The 24,814-nt window shown below is 28.9% G+C and overlaps 1 protein-coding gene and 2 long non-coding RNA genes across 6 annotated transcripts; 2 read left to right on the top strand and 1 right to left on the bottom strand.

Annotated features, from left to right (window-relative positions):
* Positions 1–3: 3 nt before the first annotated feature.
* Positions 4–23,310, bottom strand: LOC132916800 (ATP-binding cassette subfamily G member 4-like). Of its 4 annotated transcripts, XM_060977133.1 has the most exons (13): positions 23,011–23,310; positions 10,383–10,658; positions 4,785–4,968; positions 4,108–4,231; positions 3,616–3,761; positions 3,147–3,270; positions 2,852–2,966; positions 2,048–2,176; positions 1,853–1,974; positions 1,406–1,574; positions 1,056–1,312; positions 675–808; positions 4–438 (listed from the first exon to the last, which is right to left on the bottom strand). In XM_060977133.1, the coding sequence occupies exons 2-13, from the start codon at positions 10,588–10,590 to the stop codon at positions 219–221; spliced, it is 1,932 nt and encodes a 643-aa protein (XP_060833116.1). In that variant the 5' UTR covers positions 10,591–10,658; positions 23,011–23,310; the 3' UTR covers positions 4–218. The 4 variants fall into 4 exon arrangements, with proteins under 4 accessions (XP_060833116.1, XP_060833118.1, XP_060833117.1 ...); XM_060977135.1 differs by lacking the exon at positions 10,383–10,658; XM_060977134.1 differs by lacking the exon at positions 23,011–23,310 and having other exon boundaries at positions 10,383–10,805.
* Positions 6,048–7,133, top strand: LOC132916804 (uncharacterized). The gene is made up of 2 exons (XR_009660200.1): positions 6,048–6,382; positions 6,896–7,133. It is a non-coding gene; the product is annotated as an uncharacterized LOC132916804 (long non-coding RNA).
* LOC132916803 (uncharacterized) lies at positions 7,399–9,003 on the top strand. Its single transcript, XR_009660199.1, has 2 exons — positions 7,399–7,653; positions 8,001–9,003. It is a non-coding gene; the product is annotated as an uncharacterized LOC132916803 (long non-coding RNA).
* Positions 23,311–24,814: the final 1,504 nt, after the last annotated feature.

Raw genomic sequence — 24,814 nt, 5'->3', positions numbered from 1 at the left:
ACCGTATCAAAATTACTTAAGAACCAATTATATATATGTATAAAAATTACCCTGTATTGAGCAGAAAGTATTTGCAAAACTAGAGAAATAGTATAAATACTTTCTTCGAAACCGCTTTCATATAACGTCCACTACAGCTAAATAGCGATCGTTTATCGCTTACGATACGAAACAAAATCGAAAAAACAGGTTCGAAGATCATTTTGAACTTAATCGGTTTATCGTACAGACATGATCTTCCACTTAAGAAGAAAATACGCGGCACATCGCGTTAGTATAAGTATCATGATAAGCGCCACAATGTCATTCCAAAACTGATCACCTTCCATTGCAATATCAGAAAGGAATTTTGCTGGATATCTGTAATGGCAGTACAAATTTTCGTTACTTTTGCAGAATAACACTGGTCTATCGAATCCATAAATTGCACCGATATATCTGTAAATTCATAAAGAAAATTAATTTAAACATTATAGAATAAATTAATATTTTTATAGAAAAGTTAATTTTTTCCAATTATTTCATAAAAAAACTTTTATGTTAAAAGATTTTAATAAAATATTAATATACAATAATGCAAAAGTAATGTTTTAGACAATTGGAACAAGGCTGCATTACTTTTGTTATCTTTAAAATTTGTGACATATTTAAAAATATAAAAAAAAGAATATTACCCTTCCAAACCATATCGCAAGAAACTTATATATGTACCCCATTTAAGGTAATTTGGTATATCACGTAATGTAACACCAAATCCAGCGAACATCATCAATGGCACGGTCACAGTTGGTCCCACGAATGTTCCATTCTAAGATTTTAAGGAGATACGTTAAATATCTTCTAAATATGAAATGTTGTTGGTAATATGAATGGCAAATTTCTATTGTGAATTATATAACTATGAATATAACTATGAATATAATAAATAGAAAAAAGATAAAAAAATTGGTTTACTGCAAAGTATAAACTTTGAGTATATTACATATTTTTGTATATTATTTTCTATGAATACATAAAAATCGGCAATTTAATTATAATTATTATGATATACTTACAATTACATTGCACACCGCCCCAATCATGAGACCAGCTCCCTGTGATATTAGAACCACTAACAAGCTAATCGCGAAAAACATGAAAAATCGTGACATTTCTAATGGCTGGGACGTGAACAAATACGTTATCACCGTAAAAAGTAGACAGCATATTATCGAAATCGGTAATTCGATGACAGTAATGGCCGTATAAAATGCTTTTAAACTGTACCATCTGTTGAAATGTTCTTTTAATAGAATGCTCATTTGCATAGGAACTGAAAAGATATCAAAATCCTATTAAAAATCACATTTAAAAATTATCAAGAATTATAATAACTAATCGCTAAATTATGAACAGTTTTACGTACAAGTAACTACGGTAAGCATCATTGTGGTCATCAAATGATGTATAAGAATGGAGAATAAAAGATTATAATTATCTAACACTCTGGCACCGTCGAACCCAGATTCAATGAAGACCATACCAAGCATTAAACCAACGGCTATGTTGACTATGATTCGTAAATATGTTAATGTCTGTAATAGAAAGATATCAATTTATTCGAAGAATAATATTTATTCATCTATGACATTTCATTCAGTATTAGCTTATGAACAATCATTCATCATAAAGAGAGAGATTATATGACTACATAATGAAATATTAATTACTACTACTTGTAGATTACTAAGGATAATCAGAAATAAACATCACATCCTAACAAATTATATTAATTAATTCATAATTAATAATTGTTTAAATTAAATTGTTTAAATCGATAATTTTGTAGATTTTGCACTTTTATAATACTTACAGTATCTCTTTTAGACTTTATAAAACCTCTTTCAATCAGAATTTTAATCTGATGTATTAAAGAAGTCGCATGAAGACTACTTTTTCCATTTAAATTCACATGCTTCTTAATCGGATGCAACGCTGCAAAACGAAGAAATAAATGTCATTAAAAAAATATATAATCTTATTAAAATTTAACTCGTAATAGATATACCTCTCAAATTATTTGCAGTTACAAGAGTATCAGCATTTTGGAACCATTGCGTACTCTTGCCGTTTTCTGAGCCCGATATTAACATCGCTATTTTGTCATCTCCATATTCACCGCAAGCCAACTCAATTACTAAAGCAAAAAGCAATAAATGAAGTATATTGGACAAAATATATAATTTTCGAAAAATGAAGCATTTTCATTTAGCGCGAAGAAATTTAAACAATTTTCAAAAAACACCCAAAATGCAATATTTTATATCAGAAAATTAAACATTATATCTGATTAAATAAATAAAAAAATTATTTGCATAAAAAAATACAAAAGTGTGTGTGTACGTGACAGAGACTTACAGTCTAATCAATTGTGACAGTACGAATATACATGATATTATGTTGTCCAAAAAGTGTCTTTCTTTTACAGATACGTCTTTTACAACGATGCATATTTATACAAACATGAAACCTAATCTGTCGAACTTTGTGATCTTTATTTGGATAGAACAAAATGGATCATACGTAATTCGATAAAATAATATAAAACGGAAAATGTTGTGCGTCCATTATTTCCTTATAAAACGAAAGAAACTTTTCGGACGACCTAATATAAATTCTAATAAAACATAACATGAATTCTATGTGAGAACCACATAGACTGGGAACCAGTCTACTGCTTTGTAACTGCCTATCTATATTCTTCCATAAATATCTTAAACGAACGTTTCGACAATCTGAACATTTGTTATTTTTGGCTCGACTGATTTACAATCTCGCTATATCTCTCTGTTCAACTATACGTCGCTCATACCGTAATCAGCTGGATTGTAGTATACAGGACATGGCAGTTTAACGTTTTCCAAATAGGAAACCAACTGGGTGGTTGCACCATGAAATAAACATTCTCCATTCGCCAGTACATAAACCTACGATCATAAATACGAAAATAAAAATGAAGTCGACAGCCAGGCATACAAAACATAAAAGTCTACATCTTGAATGAAACATAAGAGATAAGATCAAAATGCAGACATTCAAACTATGATTCAACACAGGCAACGAATAAATTGTACAAAAAAAAACCTACGGCAAAAAGTACCTCGTACCAGATCAAACAACTGAAAGAGCGAGGCGCTAGGTTGATGTATCGTGCAGACGATCGTCCTTCCTTGCCGTGCGAGCAGTTTCAGCAAATTTACCACTTGCATACACGATGAACTGTCCAGACCCCTGAAACATTCACCATACTATATGACTACTGTTATCTCTATATATTATTATCATTAGATTGCATATGTTTATGCAATTATATAAGTGAAACTTAAACAGAGATTTGATTTAAGTCATCAAGGACCAAATAACAATTTATCATAATGCTGTAAATATTTGAATTGCTTGTAGAAGCGTTATAGTATATTATTATTATAAACAGAATTCGATAATGTAAGGTGATTTTGAAATTTTACAAATGACATGTTGCTGTAAGCGTTTGTTTTGAATATTTTATATATTTTTGCATATTACATGCTTCAGTACATTTGCATATTCAAATTTTCTATAAATACATATACTTACGTAGTCGGTTCATCGAGAAACATAACAGTCGGATTATTAACCAACTCCAAAGCGATGGATAGCCTCTTTTTTTGCCCTCCACTTAATTTTTCCGTTAGAGTATTCATATGCTCATATAGACCCAATGTATTCAGGATGTCTTTAATCTAAAATATAATGTATTATTTAAATACATAACTTTTATTGCATGACTTTATGAAGATGTATTCATAACATTATAGTAAAAATTCATTAACTCATATTATACGTATGCTTACAAGAAAACTTCTTACATATTATAGATATAAAAACAGTTAAAGTTTAAAAAGCCATGACTCGATATAAAAATCACCAATTTTTTCCAAACAAGTATACTACTATAATTTGAATGAATAATCGATCGAATTTATACTAGAAGCTTCTTGTTATATTTTCATAATGAAATTTGCCAATGATACAAATGTTTAAGAAATTTTAGCAATTGATCTCGAGTATAAGCATCTACATACGTACTATTGTTTCCTTCTCGTATCTAGGGGTGTTAGTGGGCAGCTTGAGGTCAGCTGCAACGGTCATGTTCTCAGCGACTGTCAACAGGGCTTCTAAACGGTCATCTTGCGTGATGTATGTGCTACATCTATAGCAATCACGTGGAACATAACAAAACAGCGGTCAAAGATAAGAATACATAATACGAGCATAAAATTTAATTACAAGCCACATCGGTTGAATTCATTACCTACTGTCTATTCCCGATTTCCATGTGTGACAATTAAATGTACAAAATACTTCTGAATAATTATGAATCTTCTACTTGTAAATATAACGGAAATATAATAAAATATGATAAAAATAACGAAAAGGAGTGACAATTTATTGTATAAAATATTAGGGAATAGTAAAAAAATTTTAAATAGTTAAAAAGTAATTTAAAAAGATAGGCTTCTAGATATATAAAGGATTTAAAAGTAAGAAAAAGATGAGAATAATTTCAAAAGAATTATTATAACAAAAAACATAATCTCTATTTATATACATATACATTTTTTGCATCGTTTGTAGTTACTATATACCAGACGATTTTTTAACGAATTCATTAATTACCATAATAGTATTTAAGATAATCTAGTCTTCAGTCACGTAAGGCGTTATATTAGCATATTCATGATTTTGGACGACACAATGCTTACTTTCGAAAAGAATTCAAGTGTCGGACATGACCGTTGATGTAGATGTTTCCATCCATGCCAGTCGTCCTGAATCCCGACAGGATATCTAGCAAGGTCGACTTCCCTGCTCCGGATGGGCCCATTAAGGCGATTAAATGTTTCGCTGGAAGTCTTCCATTGATTCCGTGTAATATCTCCTTTTGGCCTGCAATATGCCTCATTGTAAAAATAGAGAGTACACTAGCTGTGCATGAATTAGTGTGATTAGAGTGATCACATATGTATGCATATAGATATATTGTGAATATAAGATACGATCGTTTATTATTAATATTAAGAGATACTGTTGTTTATAAGAATCAAGAAATATATTTTCTTGAACTATATTTTTATTAAATTTTTTAATATTTATAATATTACAATACTAATTCTATAAAATATGATTATCAACGATTGACATTAAACGATTATTTGCAAAGGTTATTTTTCCAATTTCGAAAAATCGATCTATTTTACATTTTCTGAAAACTTTATTATATTCTTTTAAGGGTCTTTACAGGCTTTGTAAATTTTTAAGAATCTCAACTAACTGTGCACAAACTTTGCAGATTTAGAATTAATATTCCGAACTTTACGGACTTTAAGAACTTCCTTATGAATCAATACAAAATCCCGATTAATTAATGCGATATTATTATATATGTTATTAACTATAAACAACGAGTTACATATGTGGCGACATGCGCCGTTACATTTACATACATGTGGTTACATATGCTGCCACACATATTTCCATACTATACAAATAAAAAGATTCATCAGCGTACTGACTTCCATGTGTATCTCTATGAAGATGAATGTGACAAAGTTCACATACGCGTAGTTTTTCTCTAGTTGTTAAATATGCATCTTGGCATATGCGACCGTATGTCATTAAACGTTAAATGTCTTGCTGATTATTCAATAAAAACAAGTAATAAGGTCATAGCATTATCATCGAGAGATTGGAAAAGACCTAAAAGGAGGTAAGATAATCAACTGTTGACAGAAATATGAGATATCAATTTACTGTCACAATTGCAGGATGATTATCTTACTAGATGGTGGCCATTATCACTGCATGTACATATGTAAGAACTAGAAATAGGAGTGTGAAGATAATACCGGGAATTCACTAGAAAACTAAATTATGTCTCCACTGAAGCAAAGAGGAACCTTTTGTCATTTTACGCTGCTGCATGTTCTAAAATATTTACAACAAGCAATACTTACACATATATTTTATCCATACTAAAAGAACATAATCTGAGGAGCATTCGGATCTTATTTTGATTTAAAGGTTATTTGTTGCTAGCAACACGTATATATTGATTACACTTAAACATTTATTTTGTTGATACGAAACAAGCAACAAGTGGCGACTTTTTCGAGAAACATGCTTAAGCTATGCTATGTTATGGAAACCTTCAATAATTACCAGAATTTCGGGACCCAGGTTCTGCAATTATGGAGAAGCAGAAACGGTTCTATTCCAGAAAACTGAGATCTTAGATGTGCCGAACGTAGAAAAGGACAACACAAGTGAAAGGGAAAAAGGGACTGAGAGTTTGAAGTGTTTGGTAACATAAAAACTTTCTTATCGTTGATTGTTGATCAAGGAAGCTTCTATCAATATGTTTGTTGCATTTTTCTGATTAAAATGACATCAAACACGATACAATTTGGAGCATATTTACTTATTTAATAAATGATAACCATATTAATACGTAAATATAATTCATATGTTTGGTCTCGTTTTAATTAGAAAGATGTCATAAATATGTTGGTAAAAGTTTAATTTTAAAATAGTCAAAAATAAAACAGTTTCACTTTTGAATTTCATTAAAGATGTAACCCAGCAAACACGAAGATGGCACCCCGCTGGGGGTAGCCACCCACATGCTGTATTTATTTTTATTTTATTTTTTTTGTTACCAATAAGATATAACACTTTACCAAATGTCCTTCAGAACAAATTGTAAAAAAAACAAAATAAACTAAAAAAAAAAAAAAGAAACTTTTGAATTAGAACCTACATACCATACATCGCCTAAGCGATATATGACATTGGATCATATTACACTACTCGACAGGGCCGGCGCAAGGCAGGTTCAGCACGTTCGCCGGAACTCGGCCCCGCGTTTTAAGAGGTCCCGCGGTCTACGAAAATTACCCAATTAAAAAACACCGGTTTTGATTAACTTTTTACAGAATAATGATACCATTAACAGATACAAGACATTTTCTTAGTAGCGATGATTCAGTTTAAAGGAGTGACGAAAATCATTGAAGTTCAGTGTAACTCCATAAAGTCCTCATATCCTGGAAACTGCTCTAGATAAAAAAATCTAGGCGCTTTCAGAGAAATGTACTTTTTAGAGAAATTAAACTACATCAATAGTTTTTTGCAAAAGTTATATATGATTACATATTTTGTACTTTCATTGAATTTTTTGCCCCTTGAAAGCGAATTATGGATGCGAAAAAAAATTACTTGGATTTGTTTAAAAAAACTGCTTAAAAAAAATAGAAATAAGATCTCAATTTTTGGAACTCTGTCGACGAGTTGCAGCTCCTACGAATTGGAATAGCATAGGAATTGGACATAGCAACGCCTGACATTTTTAGTGGTTGTGTATTAGTTGCTGTCTTGCGGTTCATATGTTTTAAACAAAAACGCATCAGGCTATTGCATTGCTACGGTCTTCGATGCTGAGCGTTAATAAATCTCTCGACAGGTGGCAAGGACTGTGATCGTTACGTTTTGGTAAATTTAAGACGACGAATATTTTTCAAATTTACATTGTGGTATAAACTGTAACATATACATTTTCAAAACGTTTGATTTCTGGTATTTTTTTTTCAATTATTTCCCCTCTTTTAAGTTAAAATCAACCCTAACTGAAATCGCGTCGCAGAAAAAACGTATGGCAGTCATACAAATGAAATCTAATACATATAACTAGTTGAGAATTTGAATTCGTTATTGTTAAATTAATTTCGCCCCAAATGTTAAAATTTCGATAAAGTGAGCAAAAACGGAGAAATATTTCAATTATATACAAACTAATGAAATATATAGTTTATTCTATCTTGCAGTAAATGTTTTTTGGCACACGATTTTATTCATTTTTGTAACAAATTACCAAAGTTTTTGTAATTATGAAAATTTTATACACAGAAATATGTTTTCTTAAGAACCACTATGGCTAGCAGAGATAGAGATCGTGGCAATACTTAAGTGGGGCTGAAAAACTGAAACGAAAGAAGCAACGAGACAATTATATTAAACAGCAAACAAACAACATTTTGAAGTATGTAATTGAAGCTATTAGTCATCCAAGACAGCCAAACGAAGGTGAAAAGCATACGGCAATGAATTAGATCCCTTTGGAAGAGGAAAATCAAGAATTGAATGCACCTGTGAAGGAAAATGAAGAAGACATCAATGAAATTGAATTGGACGAAAATGGAAACAATAGAAAAACAAGCGATTGTGAAACTCATCAAGAAAAAGATATTGAAAATGTAGAAATTAAAGCACAAAAAGAAAACAGAAATTTTGATGCAATAAGAAGTGCAAAATATTATTCCATTTTATTGGATGTTACACCAGATGTGAGCCATCAAGAGTAATTATCGGTTGTTCTTCGTTATATCAACATAACAGGCGAGGAGATTGAAATCAAGGAACATTTTATCAAATCTGAAATAGTTCACGATACAAAAGGAAAAGGACTATCTGAAACTATCATGCTCATTCTGGATCAGTTGGGAATAAAAATATCCGACAAGAATAAGATAACGGTGCCAATATGAGGGGAATATATCAAGGAGTACAAGCAAATATATTACGTGTAAATCCTAAAGTGTTTTACATACCATACGGTAGTCACTACTTGAATTTGTTATTGGGAGATATAGCAAAATCATCAACTCAAGCACTACATTTTTTTGGCGTTTTACAAAAGATTTACACGATATTTACAGCATACCAATCGCGTTGGGATGTTCTAAAAGAACACGTTAAAAAAATTACACCTAAACCATTATCAGAAATTAGGTGGGAATGCCGTTTTGATAGTGTAAAGGCTATTCGATTTCATGTTTGCCTGAACAATAAATTGACAATTGAGATTTGGCCTATAGTGCGCAAAATAAATGAATTTGAATTTATTACCAGTCTTATCATTTGATACGATATATTATCAAAAATTAACATCGTCAGCAAAGTATTGCAAAATCAAAAGATGCAAATCGATTTGCATCTGAAAGATGATTTAGCAAAGCTATAATCACAGCAAATGAAGTTGCAAAGGAAATGGACATAACACCAGATTTCAAATCATCATACAGGGGCAAAAAACAGAAATTATTCGATTATGAAGGACAGGATGAATCATCGACGATCAGCGAAAAAGAATACTTCCGTGTACATTACTTTTTAAAAATAATAAATACGCATTAGTATTCTTTAAAGGTAGATTCAAGGTATATGCAGATCACCAAAGTATTTTTGGTCTTCTATACATGAATGAGATCGGGAATTTAAATAATGAATATTTATTAAAGTGTTGTCAAGATCTTCAGTTATATTTGGAAGGAGATTTCGACAGAACTGAAATGTTTGAAGAAATTAAGATATTCCGGTCAATAACACAAACCAATTATTCAGCTTTAGATTCGATGAATTATATTGTAAAGAACAATCTCTCGGAAGCATACCCAAATTTATTAATCGCATTACAAATTATGTTAACGATGCCAGTAGCCATGGTTTCAGCAGAACGTAGTTTCTCGCGATTGAAACTAATAAAACATTATCTGCGATCATCGATAAGCCAAGAGAAATTTTCATCTCTGGCTATTCTGTCAATAAAAAGTGAATTAGCAAATTCAATCGATTTTAACGATGTTATCAAAGATTTATCGTCGATTATTGGATTGTATTATTATTTAATATTCATCTTATAAAAAATATATAATTTGTCACAGCATTTGTAAATAAATAATTCCTCGTTGTAAAATTTAAGTGTAGGATTTGAATGTGTATTCAGTCCCCGCAAAATTTTTGAACCGGCCCCGCAAGAGGTCACGTCGGCCCTGCTATTCGACCGCGGCGAGCCGTCAGGAGTAACCTCCCCCCGTGGTGGAAATGACGACCGTGCAATTAGAGAACAAGAAGTTTATGTCTGCGGTTATCGAAGATTTCTTCTATTACGATTAGCAATATTTTTCGAAACATATACATACGTGAAATCGTTTCCACCAAAACTAAACTAAACTGTACTATTAGCTGTGCTATTAGTTTAGCTTTTGATGGGAACGGTTCGTTGTACCGACATATATACATATATTGAAATAAATATTTTTAAACATAACATATCATAGTATAATTAAACTTAGCTTTCCAATGAATTTCCGGCTTTAGAGGAATTAAAACAATCTGTGTATCCTCTTAATACTTCAATTTATGATTTCATTATATTCCACCAATCAAGAATACATGGCGTCAAGGAAGTGACATAGATAAATCAAAAAAGGAACAAGGTAATATCGAAACACTGATACTATTCTAACCTTTCTTACAACCCATTGACACGGCATACTTGATGTTCTCGAACATAATATCAACGGTATCCACCGTGTTGCTTCCCATGAAACATCTTCCATCCTCAATTTGTACATTTTCTACCTTTTTCTCTGTCTGCTTAGGTATAGTGTAAACCTTCGTGTCGACTGCATTCGTCTCCTGGCCATTGCTCATCTCGTGCATCAGTACTTCCATCGTCGAGTATTTTGAGCGAGCTAATTGCTCGCCGATTAGTTGAACATAGGCAAACAAACACCATAAAACTGCAGTCAGAAAAATGAGATATGATCAATACAGAAAGGAACATAAACAAACAGAAAGATACAATATTTATCATCAATTATTTCTACATCTAGCGTTCCGATTTAAAAATTTGAAATTTGCCGCCATCTTAATATTATGATAACCAATGACAATATTTGTACTTAATATACATTCCTGCGCAAAATTGTTAGAATATATTGTACTTTTAATACAGTTTTGGTATTTAATTTAATGTATATCATAAACTTAAAATATTATAGTATATTATAATTTATATTTTATAGCACAAATTTTATAAATTTTAATATACTGCTACCTTATTTCCCCTGTCAGATAAAATATCTAATTGAATAGTATTCCCTTGCATGTTTTAATAATTACATAGTTAACCTTTTTATATCGACTTTGAAAAATAAGCAAGTATCAATGTCCGACGTGTATTTTTCTTTTTTTCTTTTATGTATGTTTGCCAATTACTTCAAAATGACTAGACCAATCGGGATAATTCTTTGTGCATCTTATAGGGTATGTTATAGAGTATGCAGTATTGGATTCAGCCATCGGAATCAAACATTTTGCATGTTCTAGAGATTGTCCAACAAATTTGTTGTTCCAATGTACCAATGTTCCAATATTCTAGTCTACCAATTTCATTTACGTGTGTTCAGTGATTGCTCTGCAATTGTTGGACTGATATCAAGATGACTTCAAAACAGCAGCCTGGGCGAACGTTTTGAAATTGCGTTGATAAATTTTATTGATAGTATGCTGTTTAATAAGTAAATGGATAACGTAATCGTTATTGCATATATATCTAAATCAAATACAAGTAAAATAGAAATTACTTCATACTTTTAGCGGTTTTTAAAATCGATAATATTTTTTAACAACAAATTTTTTATTTCAGTTTACATTTAAGCAAATATTACAACTGTATTAAGATTTTTGATCAGGACTTTATACATACATACATACGTATATGCATATATACATGTATATATTCATTTATCTACTTACGCATTTCTGTAATTATTTATAACCTCTATTTTTTTATTTTTACAACACATATTCAGAGTTCGGAAATTTTTCAACAAATGTAACAAAAACTAAGTAGTTTGCTAATTGACATGAAAATTATGCTCAAAACTAATTGACCGCCATAGTTTTAATTAGGAATGAAAACATGTCTATATCTAACTGAGATGTATACAATATTCTAATAATATCCTTCAAGTTACGTGATATGACTCAATCCATGGAGTCTTTTATTCATTCCAGGAAATGTGTATTGCACACATCTTGCTGCTCTGAATTTAAAAACGTAATATTTTAACATAAGAATTCCTTCCTACTTTGAATTAATTAACTGTATCCCCAATACGTTTTACTTCCTCATCCCCTCTCTGGTCTTGTACACACCCACACTCTTTTCTCTCTCTCTGTTCTTTATTTCTCATCTTTCTTATCTTTTTTACCTTTTTTCTATGTAAACTGTAGAAGCGATATTCTTTTTGTATAAGACAAATTTGAATTGTAAAAGATTGTAATAAAATATCATTGTACAAGACACAAAGTGAAAGTATAAAACATAATGATTGAAACCCAAACGAATCATGATTATCATGAAAACAAATTATCGTATACAATAATCTTATATGATTTATATGACTTATGAAATAATCATACAAGTGCCATCCAAGTATATTATCTCTGCTATTTCTTAAACAATGTGTAAATCAACACGCAACAGGTACAGAGATCATGAGATTTTGGATCACAGTTAAGATAGTTTGGATTAAATATCTGAATTCCAAGATTATAATTCATATTACGAATCTACCCTCTGTAGCTCTCGATCTATGGAAAAAAAAGATAAATAATACCCTAAGAATATCAAAGACCGTTATAATAATTAAAGCACCAAGCAATTATCTTACAATTAATCGAATCGTCACTTTATCTAAAATGATGAGCGTCATAGGAAAATATCGATTCCGAAACGGACTACAGTAAAATTCAAAATTATATTAACTGCTTGATTAAATGAATTCAATGATTTATTATAGATATAGGATACTTAATTTGCATCTAACATGGATTCTAAGAACTTCCCAAAAAGAGAAACATGCTTTCTTTAATGAAACTAACACTAAAATATAACTAAATTAGTGGATATTTATATGTTAATTATAATAGTTGCACAAAAAGGTTTGTATCTTGATATCATGCAAAAATAATATTTTTTAACTTGCCTTCGCTAAAAAATTGTACTACTTAACTCACCCCTCAAAACTTGTTATATGCTTCCAAACACGATAATCAACTGCATTCGATAACAAATTTCTAATTGAATCTCAAGTATAAACATACTTGTTTTTAGCTTTGAAAGAGATATATTATACTGCTGCCGATTAATTTTATTAATTACATTTCTTCATAGGAATATTCAACAGAAATAAAGAATGAAATAATAAAACAAACGTATTGTAATAATTTAAAAAATTAACATTTTTTAATATATAAAATGTGTAACAATTTTTTATTATTCTGGATATACAGCTCTATTTTTGAAAATGTGACTTTAAATTGAAGAATGTAAGTTCCGGTTTATATAAACATATAAGTTATATATACATATGTTATATGTACATACATAGATTATTTAAACGTCAGATAGTAAACTTTCAAATAAAAAAGACATTTATATGCTGTTACATACAGTTAGATCTAAAACACAAGGACCAGTAATGGACAACTGCTTCCGGAAGCCACAGGATGTTACCACGGATATCTACTTGAATTTATTATTCTCACGATAAAAGACATAACCGGTTTTTATCACACAAGTATTTAATATTTATCATCGAAAGTCTGACTTTTTTTGTATACATTACCATTCATTTTGCTTATAATTAATTCCATTTCCAAAAATAAAATTATAAAAATATTATGAAGATATTAAAAATTGTAGTTGTAATAAAGATATTAAAAATATGATAAAAAATTAGGAAGATAAAAATTACTTCACCTTTGACACTTGGCTATGCCTGATCAACAATTTAAGTATGCATGGATCATGATAATGCTTATCGATTGGTCAGCATTTTAAATAATATTAATAAGGCGGCGAACACATATTCTTATAAAGATAAGTAAAGAAATGGAATTTATGTAGGAAAGTTTACATACCAAATATTATAACAAGTACTATTAAACAAGTACTTTGGAAATTTTATATATTTCTGCATGTTAGACGCATTCTATACATTTTTCATCTTCAAATATCGCCTGCATAATAAATCATAAATAATAATAAATCATCAATAATAATGCATAAAAATCCGCAGTCTATTAACTACTCTGCCTAAACACGAATTGATTTTTGTTACGGGTATAGGTTAAATCGCGCGGTACATTTGCTAGTGGAGTTTTATATGATTTAACGAAAACCAAACGAGAAGTCGACGTTGATCCTAGATTAGATTAGATTAATCGTTCTATGACTACAAAGTGATTCAGAAGTAAGTGACAAAACTTAGTGTTCTAATACTGTCTCTAAGAATAAAATAAGTGATATAAATATGAATTGCAAATATTTCAGCATCCAGTTTTAGCTGATTCACTCAATTCTGTTCAAATGTCCAAGAAACTCAGGCATTTGCATTGCATTACATAGTCGTGATTAACATACAGACAGAGATTCTGTCATAATCATATTTTTTTTTAATTTCCCTGAATTATTTAACTGCATTGGCAACAGTGTATCGTGATTACCTTACAATTATAAGCAACATCTCGTCGATACAATATCATTTCATGTGCAATAAGTCTATAGAGGAAATGGTTTTGAAGGAATAGACGATTTTCTTGAAAAAAAAGCAAAGTTAGAAAACCTTTAATTTCGATAAAATAACGGTTATTTATGGATTGTTAATAACACACGTTGAATGATCAAATATCCGTCTAAAGGAAAGAAAAACAAAATATTCTGCTTTATGACGCGTATTCATTTAAAAACATAATAAAAACAGACACAGTTTATTGAGAAGTGTTTATTAAAAATAATTGAAGTTTAAATTCCAATAACGACCATTACAAGTTCGATAATTAAACTTCGATTAGTCATTAAATTTATTGTAGGAAATAAGTACATTGATTAAAACAATTTATTCGTCTCTTTATATCGGTTGTATATCTTTTTAATCTTAGTTTTATCTCTTTATTAATTATTTTCAAATTGATTTATTTTTGATAATAGTATTTGTCACGCAATTTCAAATTGTCCATAAACATTCATTACTTACATACATATAAATATTACACAACATATGTACATGATAAACAAGAAAGCAATTCATATGCACGTATACATATGACGTCGTTAAGAAGGAATCGACGACATTGAAACATTTGATCGTTAAGCAAACTTCCTCAAAGAGAACAAAGTGTTTTATCTCTTCTGACGATAACTCTAATCTTGTTTATAGTATTAACAACAATCATTATTTCAGAAGTTAAAGCTGAACTCTGGTAATGCCTACTTATCTGTTTTACTTGGAGCTCTAATGATTTTAAAGGCTAACCAATCAGAATATAAAATTACCCAACCTATATCGTTAGTAATTGGTAATTGAAAACGAGAGAAAAAAGGTTTAACGAAGGTTATGTTAGGATTATAAATTTTCCTACAATTATAATGTAGATATTTTTTACTATAAGTATAACGTACTATAAATGTAACAATGCAAGTAATAAATTAACTCTTGCTGCACAGAAAGTTTATCATTTGTATGCAAACGATGCATTTCCGAGACAATAGCCATAAATTATAATGATTGGTCGAAGTACATCGCAAATCTAATCGCACAAAATGAATCAACAATGAAAGTCCAATGGAGAGATCATTGAAGATCCAAGCTGGCCGTTGTTTACGTGGAATGGCATAAATTCAAGTTCACATTTATTATTCTTGAGACGATAACAATACACAACGATCTATCTTGCATATTGATTTCTTTGTCAATCAGTTTCCTTGACAACCTGTGTACACGTTTCGAATGTTCTTGTAAATTGCTCTTAGTTGATGTCAGTGATCAACGATGTAAATTGCAAACATACATTACTACGTACTATTTACATACGTATCGATATACGTCATAAAGAATCATATATAAAGCTATAAAACTCAAACCTCCATATGTAAAACTTTATAGATAGTCGTATATTAACACTATATTTATCAAAAAGTTACAATTATGCAATTTTTAATATATTTTTCTTTTTTCGATTATGACTATTTCTAATTGTAATTACATTACATCGAACAATAACCTATAAAAGATGTAATCATATATTTACAAATTTAAAATGTATATAAAACACTTAAAAGTAGCGTAAAAAACAAATTTGTATGAACGTTTTCGTTATACAATTTGAATTGGCATCCCAGTTTCCTTTCTTACGAGAATTTATCGACCGCGCTGTGAAACGATCATTATTTATGATTGCTTTCTACAAAGATTTACACAATGTTATATTTATTACATGTATTGTACTTTCGTTGGGGTTATCAAAACGTTAAGGAAGATTCTGAAGCTAATTCAGAAATGCCCTCAGTCATCATCTTGTTTCTGTTTTAGTATTAATACCGTAAAGTACAATGGTAATCAATATACCTACCTTTGCGCTGACTTTATTTGTAATTGCAAAATAACATTGCAATATTTAGTAGATCATCATATTAATTATTTACATGACTCTTGCTACAAAATTTTATGCAAACTTAATAGAAAAGATAATGATTGTAGAGCAAAAATTAATTCAACATAAAAAAACAAAAGTTGCCTCCTTGCATTCCTCGAAAGAAAGAAAGATGACTAACGTAGAATATCTGCAAACATATGTGTATAATCATACGATGAGTAAGTTTGATAGTATTACTTCAGACTTTGTACGCGGATGTCAAATTTGCCGACAAATGGTATAATTAATCGTATAACTTTAGATAATTTAAATTTTAAATTGAAGTAAATATACTAATTCTATAAATGTTATATTAAAGAGTTATAATTAAATCTAACAAGAATTTATGAACTTGTTAACACCTCTATATATATAAGTATACATATATAGCATGCAAAATCAGGGCTCTTGTGCAATAATTTACTAACTCTTAATATTAATAAATTGAGAAGTTACAAGTAGTTATTTTATAAACTTCGTAATTTTTTCGCGAAGTAAAATGACTAGGTAATTTATAATTTATAAATTTACTTGTAAAATTTAATTTCATTATTCAATTAATTAATATTATGCAAGGACATTTATTGACAGTTTGGAATAAACATCTTGTAACTTCTAAGCACTTTTACGTTTTCAGAATGGTTTCAAATTTCACTAATATAATTACATATAACGTTCGTTTCAGTACAGTGTTAATAAAATTCAAAATATTTTATATCGTATATACTATAACAATACATATACAGTGTATGTACATGAATATATATAAAAATGTTCTATATGTGTACAAAAGCATTTTTGCATCACTGTGCATACTTTTATTTTCCATTTATCTCTGAACCTTTTTTTTAACTTATTATAAGAAGGCCTATTTATTTACATATGCCCTATATTATAAGAAAAATTATCATAGAAATCTAAAATGAAGGACAAATAACAAACAAACCGCGATCTCGCTCATTTTAGATCATGAATCAAGGTTCATTAAAGAATGTACAATTTAGAAATAAATGAATATTCATATTGCTATCAATAAGTTTAAGATCAACGGTGTTAACTATGATTGTTTCAAAAACACCTTTGAAGTTTCCATTAACTATTCATTGAGAGATTGTTTAATTGGCAACCAGTGATATCGTATTATGTAAGCATAAACAGGTACGTGTAATCTTTCTCACCGATCGATAAAGAAACTGTAATTGATATTGAAAAAATATACATTAGTCATGTACTTATGTAAAGTATAAATTATTTTATAATATACGTTTCCATAAGATAAACATCTCTTTCTCTTTAGTCACATGACTGGACAATATCAAAAGTTAAAGATAACCTGATATAAAGATTGGAATTTCAGATTTAGAAATACTTCAAACCTAATCCAGACTAAAAAAACATTTTCAAATATCGTTTTATAGATACTCAAATTTATTATATAAAAGAGCAACAAAACCAACAATAGAGAAAATTTATTTCAAATGATTCATTTGAAATTCGTATTTCAGTGAAAGTAAAATTTCAAAATACTTTATAAAACACATACAATACATAGTAATGTATAATGTTATCATCAATGTATAAGTGAGTGTTTTGGGTACAAAATATACTTCCTAACCCACTTAAGTTTCTAGCTATACAATGTATCTATAGTAAACTCGGCCTCAATAAATGTTTCTCTTTTCGAGAAGCTTCAGTCATCGTGTTTCCAAGGACATCAGATATATAATTACCAAAATGCTACAATAAAACATGAAAAATATGCTTTCACTTCTTTTGTAATTTAAATACATATACAATTTATGTAAATTGTTTAATAAAAAATTTCTTTAGAAGATACTCACGCTTATAAATCTTTAATAATATTGTAAATAATTATGCCGAACTACTAGTATTTTATTCCTTCAAATAAATATCTCTCTGTTAACTTTATCAAGCAAGGAAATAAACTTCATACTTCCATTATTTTATCTCTGCAACATATTCTTGTAGAAAACGTCATCGACACGATAAAGCTTGACAATTACGAAAAATATATGATTTTCCAGAATTCATTTAGATTGTATGCCACTTATAAATGCTTCTTCACTGATAATACCGAATGATTAATAACATCGCAGCAGCATGCGTGCACTACGCACAAAGTTCAATCGGTCATTTTCCGCAAATTGCTATGGCATGTAAATATCAATACATATTCTTTAATTAATTTCGACCTTGATACGTGATTCAACAATCACCTGATTTGTTTGAAATGTTTTTAGAAAGAGTGCGGATTTTTATGCATTTGTAATAAATTTAAAAGTTTAAAAATCCGCATATTGTATATACGAATAAGTATACAAAAATATATAAAATATTGAAAGCAAAGTACTTTTATAATCGTTAATGGATGAAAGAAATTTCTATCTAGGTTCCATTTCTTTAATTTTATTCACAAAAGTATGAAATTGCATAAAAATCCGAAATCTGCTTAGAAGAAACCGACTCGAACGAAGTTACATTGTAACTTAAAGATTTGCTATTCTTTGATACCATACACAGTCAAAGAAGAAATATCCAAATTCAGTAATAGATATAACATAAGAGTTAACCACAAAAACCCACTAGTTACTCAATTACTTGACACGACGGATCAGATCCACAGGCTAAAAAAACATTACCCTTTAGATTTAAGCACAAGATTCAACTAGAATCAAACACACGATAAACACTTATTAAACACGACATAGTACCACGCCAGAAAAGTTTAGTTATAATTCTCAATGAGAATTGATTGTAAAATTCATCCAAATAAAAAAAAAAATTCTTTGGTACCTATTTCATCATTCTCCTAAACATCAGGATAATGAAGAAAGGTTAACGTAGAATAATTTCATTTTAGATTTATTTCTCAAGTTACGAAACAATTCTATTTTTCGTTAAAATTGATGTTTAGAATCACATTTTATTAATATCGCCTATATCTTTTAGCATCCTATAGATAAAAAGTGAGGTTAACTTCATTTCAAAAAATTACTAGAACAAAAATATAAGTTAGTTTACAAAGAAGTTTAGCCAATTATTTTAAAAAGTAAAGTATTTTAAAAAGTAAGTAATATTAAATATAATAAGAGATTTTGCGTTATTGTAATCTATATATATTAATAGATTCTTTGATATCACTTAAGCCGGGTAAGATATCAACCTAGGTTTAGCTTAGAAACGATACCTAAATAAATATGTAGAACATAATTCAGGATATTATTATACTCAATCTCTAAAGGGGCGAATTTAAATTCGAACATGAATTATATAACTATACTTGTTAAGTTGCAACAATTTCTTTTTGACACAGTTGTCCTTTAAAAATCCGTAGAAGTATTTTAACGATTTTTTTTTTTTTCTAATTTCTCCCTCAAAGGGATAAAAGAGAAAAGAGATTTTTCACTCGATAGAGTATGCTTCCCCGGCGGTCCCTTAATAGAGGGCTTTTTAAAAGCTAATCCATATGTTCATAAATATTAAGCTAAGAAACTCTAAAATGTTAAATATAATAAGAATGTAGGCTTTAAAGAAAAAGAAGAACTAGGAAGAAAAGAATAATCCTTTCTAAAATATGCAAATTTCAATTTTGTGCCGTCGATGCTAAATTTAACGCAAACAAATTAACTTCGTACGAAGTTACGTGTTAGATGTCGTTGCTTAATAAATATATCAACAAAGAAAATGTTTATTCTCGATGAAAGTACATGTACGTTGTTTCATGTAGTTATACAATTTTCACTAGAGAAGTTTTGACTTCTGTTAATGCGTCCAAATATATGAATAAATATGAGTATTCTGTGAATAATTCTTAGTTCTTAGGATTCTTTCATATTTTAATTATTTTTTCATGCTTCAGAACGAGATCTTTCAAGAACTTTTAAAAATAGTCGACAATTTTTAAGAATATTGCATTCCATTGAATAGATCGTTAAATTTGGCACCAGCTGCAAAAGATTTAAATTCATATACATATTTAAGAAAGAATTATTTTTAATTTTTAAGTACCTTCAGTCCCGTCTCGTTTCCTTTAGAAATCGGTTTTATTCTTTATTTTCAATTTTAAGGAACACCAGATTTGATTTGAATACTTACATTTTTTTTCTATTTCTTCAATAAATATTATATTTAAAATTTTTTTTTGTTGTTTTTTGCATGAATACGTTTTGCTTTATTGAAGCTATACATACAGTATGTCCGTTTTATTTGGCAACATGTAAATATTTCGAAAACTATGGACGATACAAAAGAATCTTCAAAACAAATGTTCGATTTCGAAAGGAACATATCATGGCAATATTTATTTTACCTTGTAATGGTCTTAAAAAGCGAAGGTCACGGTTATGTTTAAAATGGAAATTATATTTTTTTATTCCATATTCTTATATTCAATGTATGTACACTTTTATATTTTATGGACTACGTAAATTAAGGAATTTTTAAATTTCAAGTAAGTATACTTTTCTATGACGACAAAAATGAATATGTTGATCTCTGCACGCGCTGGATGCAGTTCCGTCGTTCGAAATCTGGGATAGAAAAGATTTCGCGCAATTTCTAACTTCCTCGAAAGGTGCGAAGAAGTAGGACAAAACCGACAAGTCAGGACGAGTTTGACTCACTTCGCCTTTTACGAGCCTCAGATGAATATCTCGTTTCGCTTTGAACAGTATTTAACTATATCAATAGTTGCATATTTCTAGCAATTTAATATAGTTATAAAAACAATTTTCTTAACTGATGAAAAGTATTGAATTAATTTCGTCAATGAATAGTTTTCAAATTTACTAACTTGTATAATAGCTTCTTTTCTTACAATAAACAAGAATATGTATGTACTTATGAGGAAGAGAAAGAACAATCAAATTGAGTACCTATTATTATATAAGATTTTGCAGTGAAAGGTATTCTGAATCTCAACTCATGATATACGATCGTCTTTGCCTTCAAGTAAACCAAATAAGTATTTCCTTATATCTAAGGAAATATCTTTATTTATATCTTTTTTTCTCTTATCCTATCTAATAAATATTTATAAATATTTTCTTAAATAAAATACAATATTGAAGCATATAAATGATAATAACATACATGTATAGTAAAGATAAAACGTCAAGTAAATCAAATATATCCTTATATATATAATAAATATTTATAAATGTTCCCTTTATTTTCCAGATAATTGTCAATCTTTCTCACTTCTTCCATTAATCAAACAAGATACAAAAAGTATATACATAACAAAGACAAAATTCCAAATGAGTCAAATATTTCCTAATGTTTCACTTTCCAAATAAATTTCGATCACACTTTCTCCTCACACCATTCGTAATTAAATGAAATATAAAAAAATTGAAGATCTTAGAAAAAAATCTCTTTTAGTAAATATGTTCTCAAACAAATTTTTCATAATAAATCGTGAGTCATGTAGACAACAGCATATTTCTAAAAAAAAATGTTCATATTACTTTTCTAATTAACACATTGACTGGCACTATGAATTATATATTGTACTTTGTCCTGGGTGCTGCAATAGAAATACACTATTATCAACATACTATACATACATTGATAGATAAATAACATTTAATTTTTGCAAAATATTACACTTAACCGTCTTATAATACGGTATTCTGAAATATACATGATCGTTCTATACATACATATGTATATACGGCACGTTATACAGCATAGTATGCTATGATACTGCGTTATACGAAAGTTGACTGTATGTTGTATTTGCGCACTTTTCTCTGACAATGTTATCTAAGCCATTCATACCGCTGAACATATTTTAATCCATGCCACTTATCATTTTATTGTAAAAAGTTTAGTAAAACATGAAACAAGACCATCATGACCGTCAACGTGTTATTAACTTTTTCAAGTTTCAGTAATTTGCAAATAACACTAACTTTATATAACGCACACTCCTATAAAAGTTTCATAGATAGATTTTTCATTTTATATCTTCAACACGCTATTTTAATAATTTTAAGTAATAATTTACAATTATATAACAGTGTTTATGTATTATACTGTTTTATTTTACTTGTCATATTCTTTTACCAATATTATTTTAATGTTACTTATATATTTACTAGTATACTTTTATAATATTATTATTTTTTACTTTTATTTATAACTCGCTTTTTATCTAAACTTGCAATAGGCGAAAGTCTAACATAAGAATGATAATAACAAATAATTTGATTATTTCAAATTCATCTAGATTTCACTTTAAGAATACAAAGTTGAAAATTTATCTAGAAATTTTTGTATGCCACAAGATTATTAATTTGTAGATTATGTATGATATTAACAAACTATAAAAATTCTAAAATTATAAAAAGTATTTCATAATAATTCATATTTCATAATCTAAATACAGGTATTGTATGAACGTTGCTTGTTAATATACAGTATTGTAAAAAATAGAAATCAGATACATAACAACCATGTTAACCGTGATAATCGATTAAATGAGAAAAACAATATAAGACATGCTTTATCAGTTTCAAATCATATATTGTCATCTTATAAGGAATGCTTTACAAAAATGATAATAAAATAAAGATATGCACTTACAGGAATGAGAGTATGAAAGATACACGAATTTCTTGCTTGTCAGCTTTCACTGAGTAACTTTAGTGCACCAGTTTCATTTCACGTGTAATTTGGCGGTCAAGTTGAGACACGTGCGTTTAAGAAGACGGGTATAACACAAACTTATGACTATAAGAACCGAAACAAATGTGTCAAAGCATAACCATTATAGAACATTCGTTACAACAGCGTAAAGCACATACACGAAAATGCAAGCGCTTACTGCTTGCTTACTGCTTACTACCGCCCAATGCCGCTGATCGACTCTCATGTTCTCCCTTTACTGCCTTCCCCTATCATGTTTTTATTCCCCTCTACATATTCGCCCGCCGATCAGGAGTCTATCACGCCCCCTCTCTTTTTCTATTTCACGCAACGATTCTCAAGTAGGTACTTTACGCTCGTTTATTCAAAACTTGTTTTTTACCAGCGCTTTGTTTTATAAAAAACGAAGATGAATATTCGCGTTTTAATTAATTATTGATTATTTAGTATAAATTATTTATTCGCTTTATTAAAAAATTGTTCATCGGATAGGCAAATTTTTGTTTTATTTATTTATTAATTAAAAGTAAATTTATATATATATGAAATAAAATATATATGTATATATTTATTAAAAATAGTCTGTGAAACTAACATGGATTATGTATTCTCTCCTTCCAAAATTATGAGATAATCGAACTTTTTTATTATTTATTTCTTTGTTTAAAATGAATTTATTATTATTATATATATATATATATTTATATATATATTTATGTGTGTGTGTGTTCATTCGGAGAGAATGAAAGAGAGAACAGAGATACACATGATTGGCGCATTAGTCACTGTAATGTATGAATACTGTAGGTCTAATTGTAAATTAAAATTATATACAACAATAAAAGTTTTAGGAGAAGGTGGGAGCACATGCACTCACACGCATGAAGAGATAGGTCGACACGAAACTTAGTTGTAGAAAGCGGAGAGAGTGTAGTTTGTACATTATAAATGTATATGGAATAAGGTAATTAAGTCAACGTAAAGAAATTATAGTTGATGTAGTTCATAAGGAAAGATATGTAATCGGAAGTTTTGTAACCACATTGAGGAATCGATAAATGTAAAGAAAACTATACTAAAGAAGATTATAAAGAAGACATGTATAGATGCCTATTAAAATTAAATAATCTGTGGAACTAATACAAATTATCTATTCACTGCCCTTAAAATTTGATCGTGAAGTGCTCAACATTTTCTATAAGACAGAGAAAATTTTGTTAATTTTTTATTATTGTTTATTATTTTTTTATTTATATTATACATGACAAAAATATATTTTCTATGAACGTACTTCACAATCAATATAAGTTTTTTGTTCATTGTATCTATGATCAAATCATGAGATAATATCCATTCTTATATATTAATTAATAAGATTAAATGTTTTAATTTGTATAATTTTAACATAATGCCACTTTTACGAGATCATGATGTTTTAACTGTTTTCTTCTGCTTCTTTCTCACATAAATTAATATAATGACTATAGTATAAAATCTATAATATAAAACCTAGTATAACATCGGCATTTATATTATAGACTTGCTTTATCATACTACAAATATAAAAAACTCAATAATATTGATACTAGAAATCAATAAGTTGTTTATAATAAACTTTCGTTTATTTTTTTATGATTTTCTTTGTCAATAGTGTGTATGCTATCTATAAAACACTCTAACTTTAATGTAAATAGTAATTATACAATGGATTTAATGAATTTAAGATTGTATGGATACAATA

Source organism: Bombus pascuorum, chromosome 2 (genome assembly GCF_905332965.1).
Source record: "Bombus pascuorum chromosome 2, iyBomPasc1.1, whole genome shotgun sequence".
Lineage (NCBI taxonomy): Eukaryota > Metazoa > Arthropoda > Insecta > Hymenoptera > Apidae > Bombus > Bombus pascuorum.
This window is presented reverse-complemented; position numbering and strand designations above follow the sequence as displayed.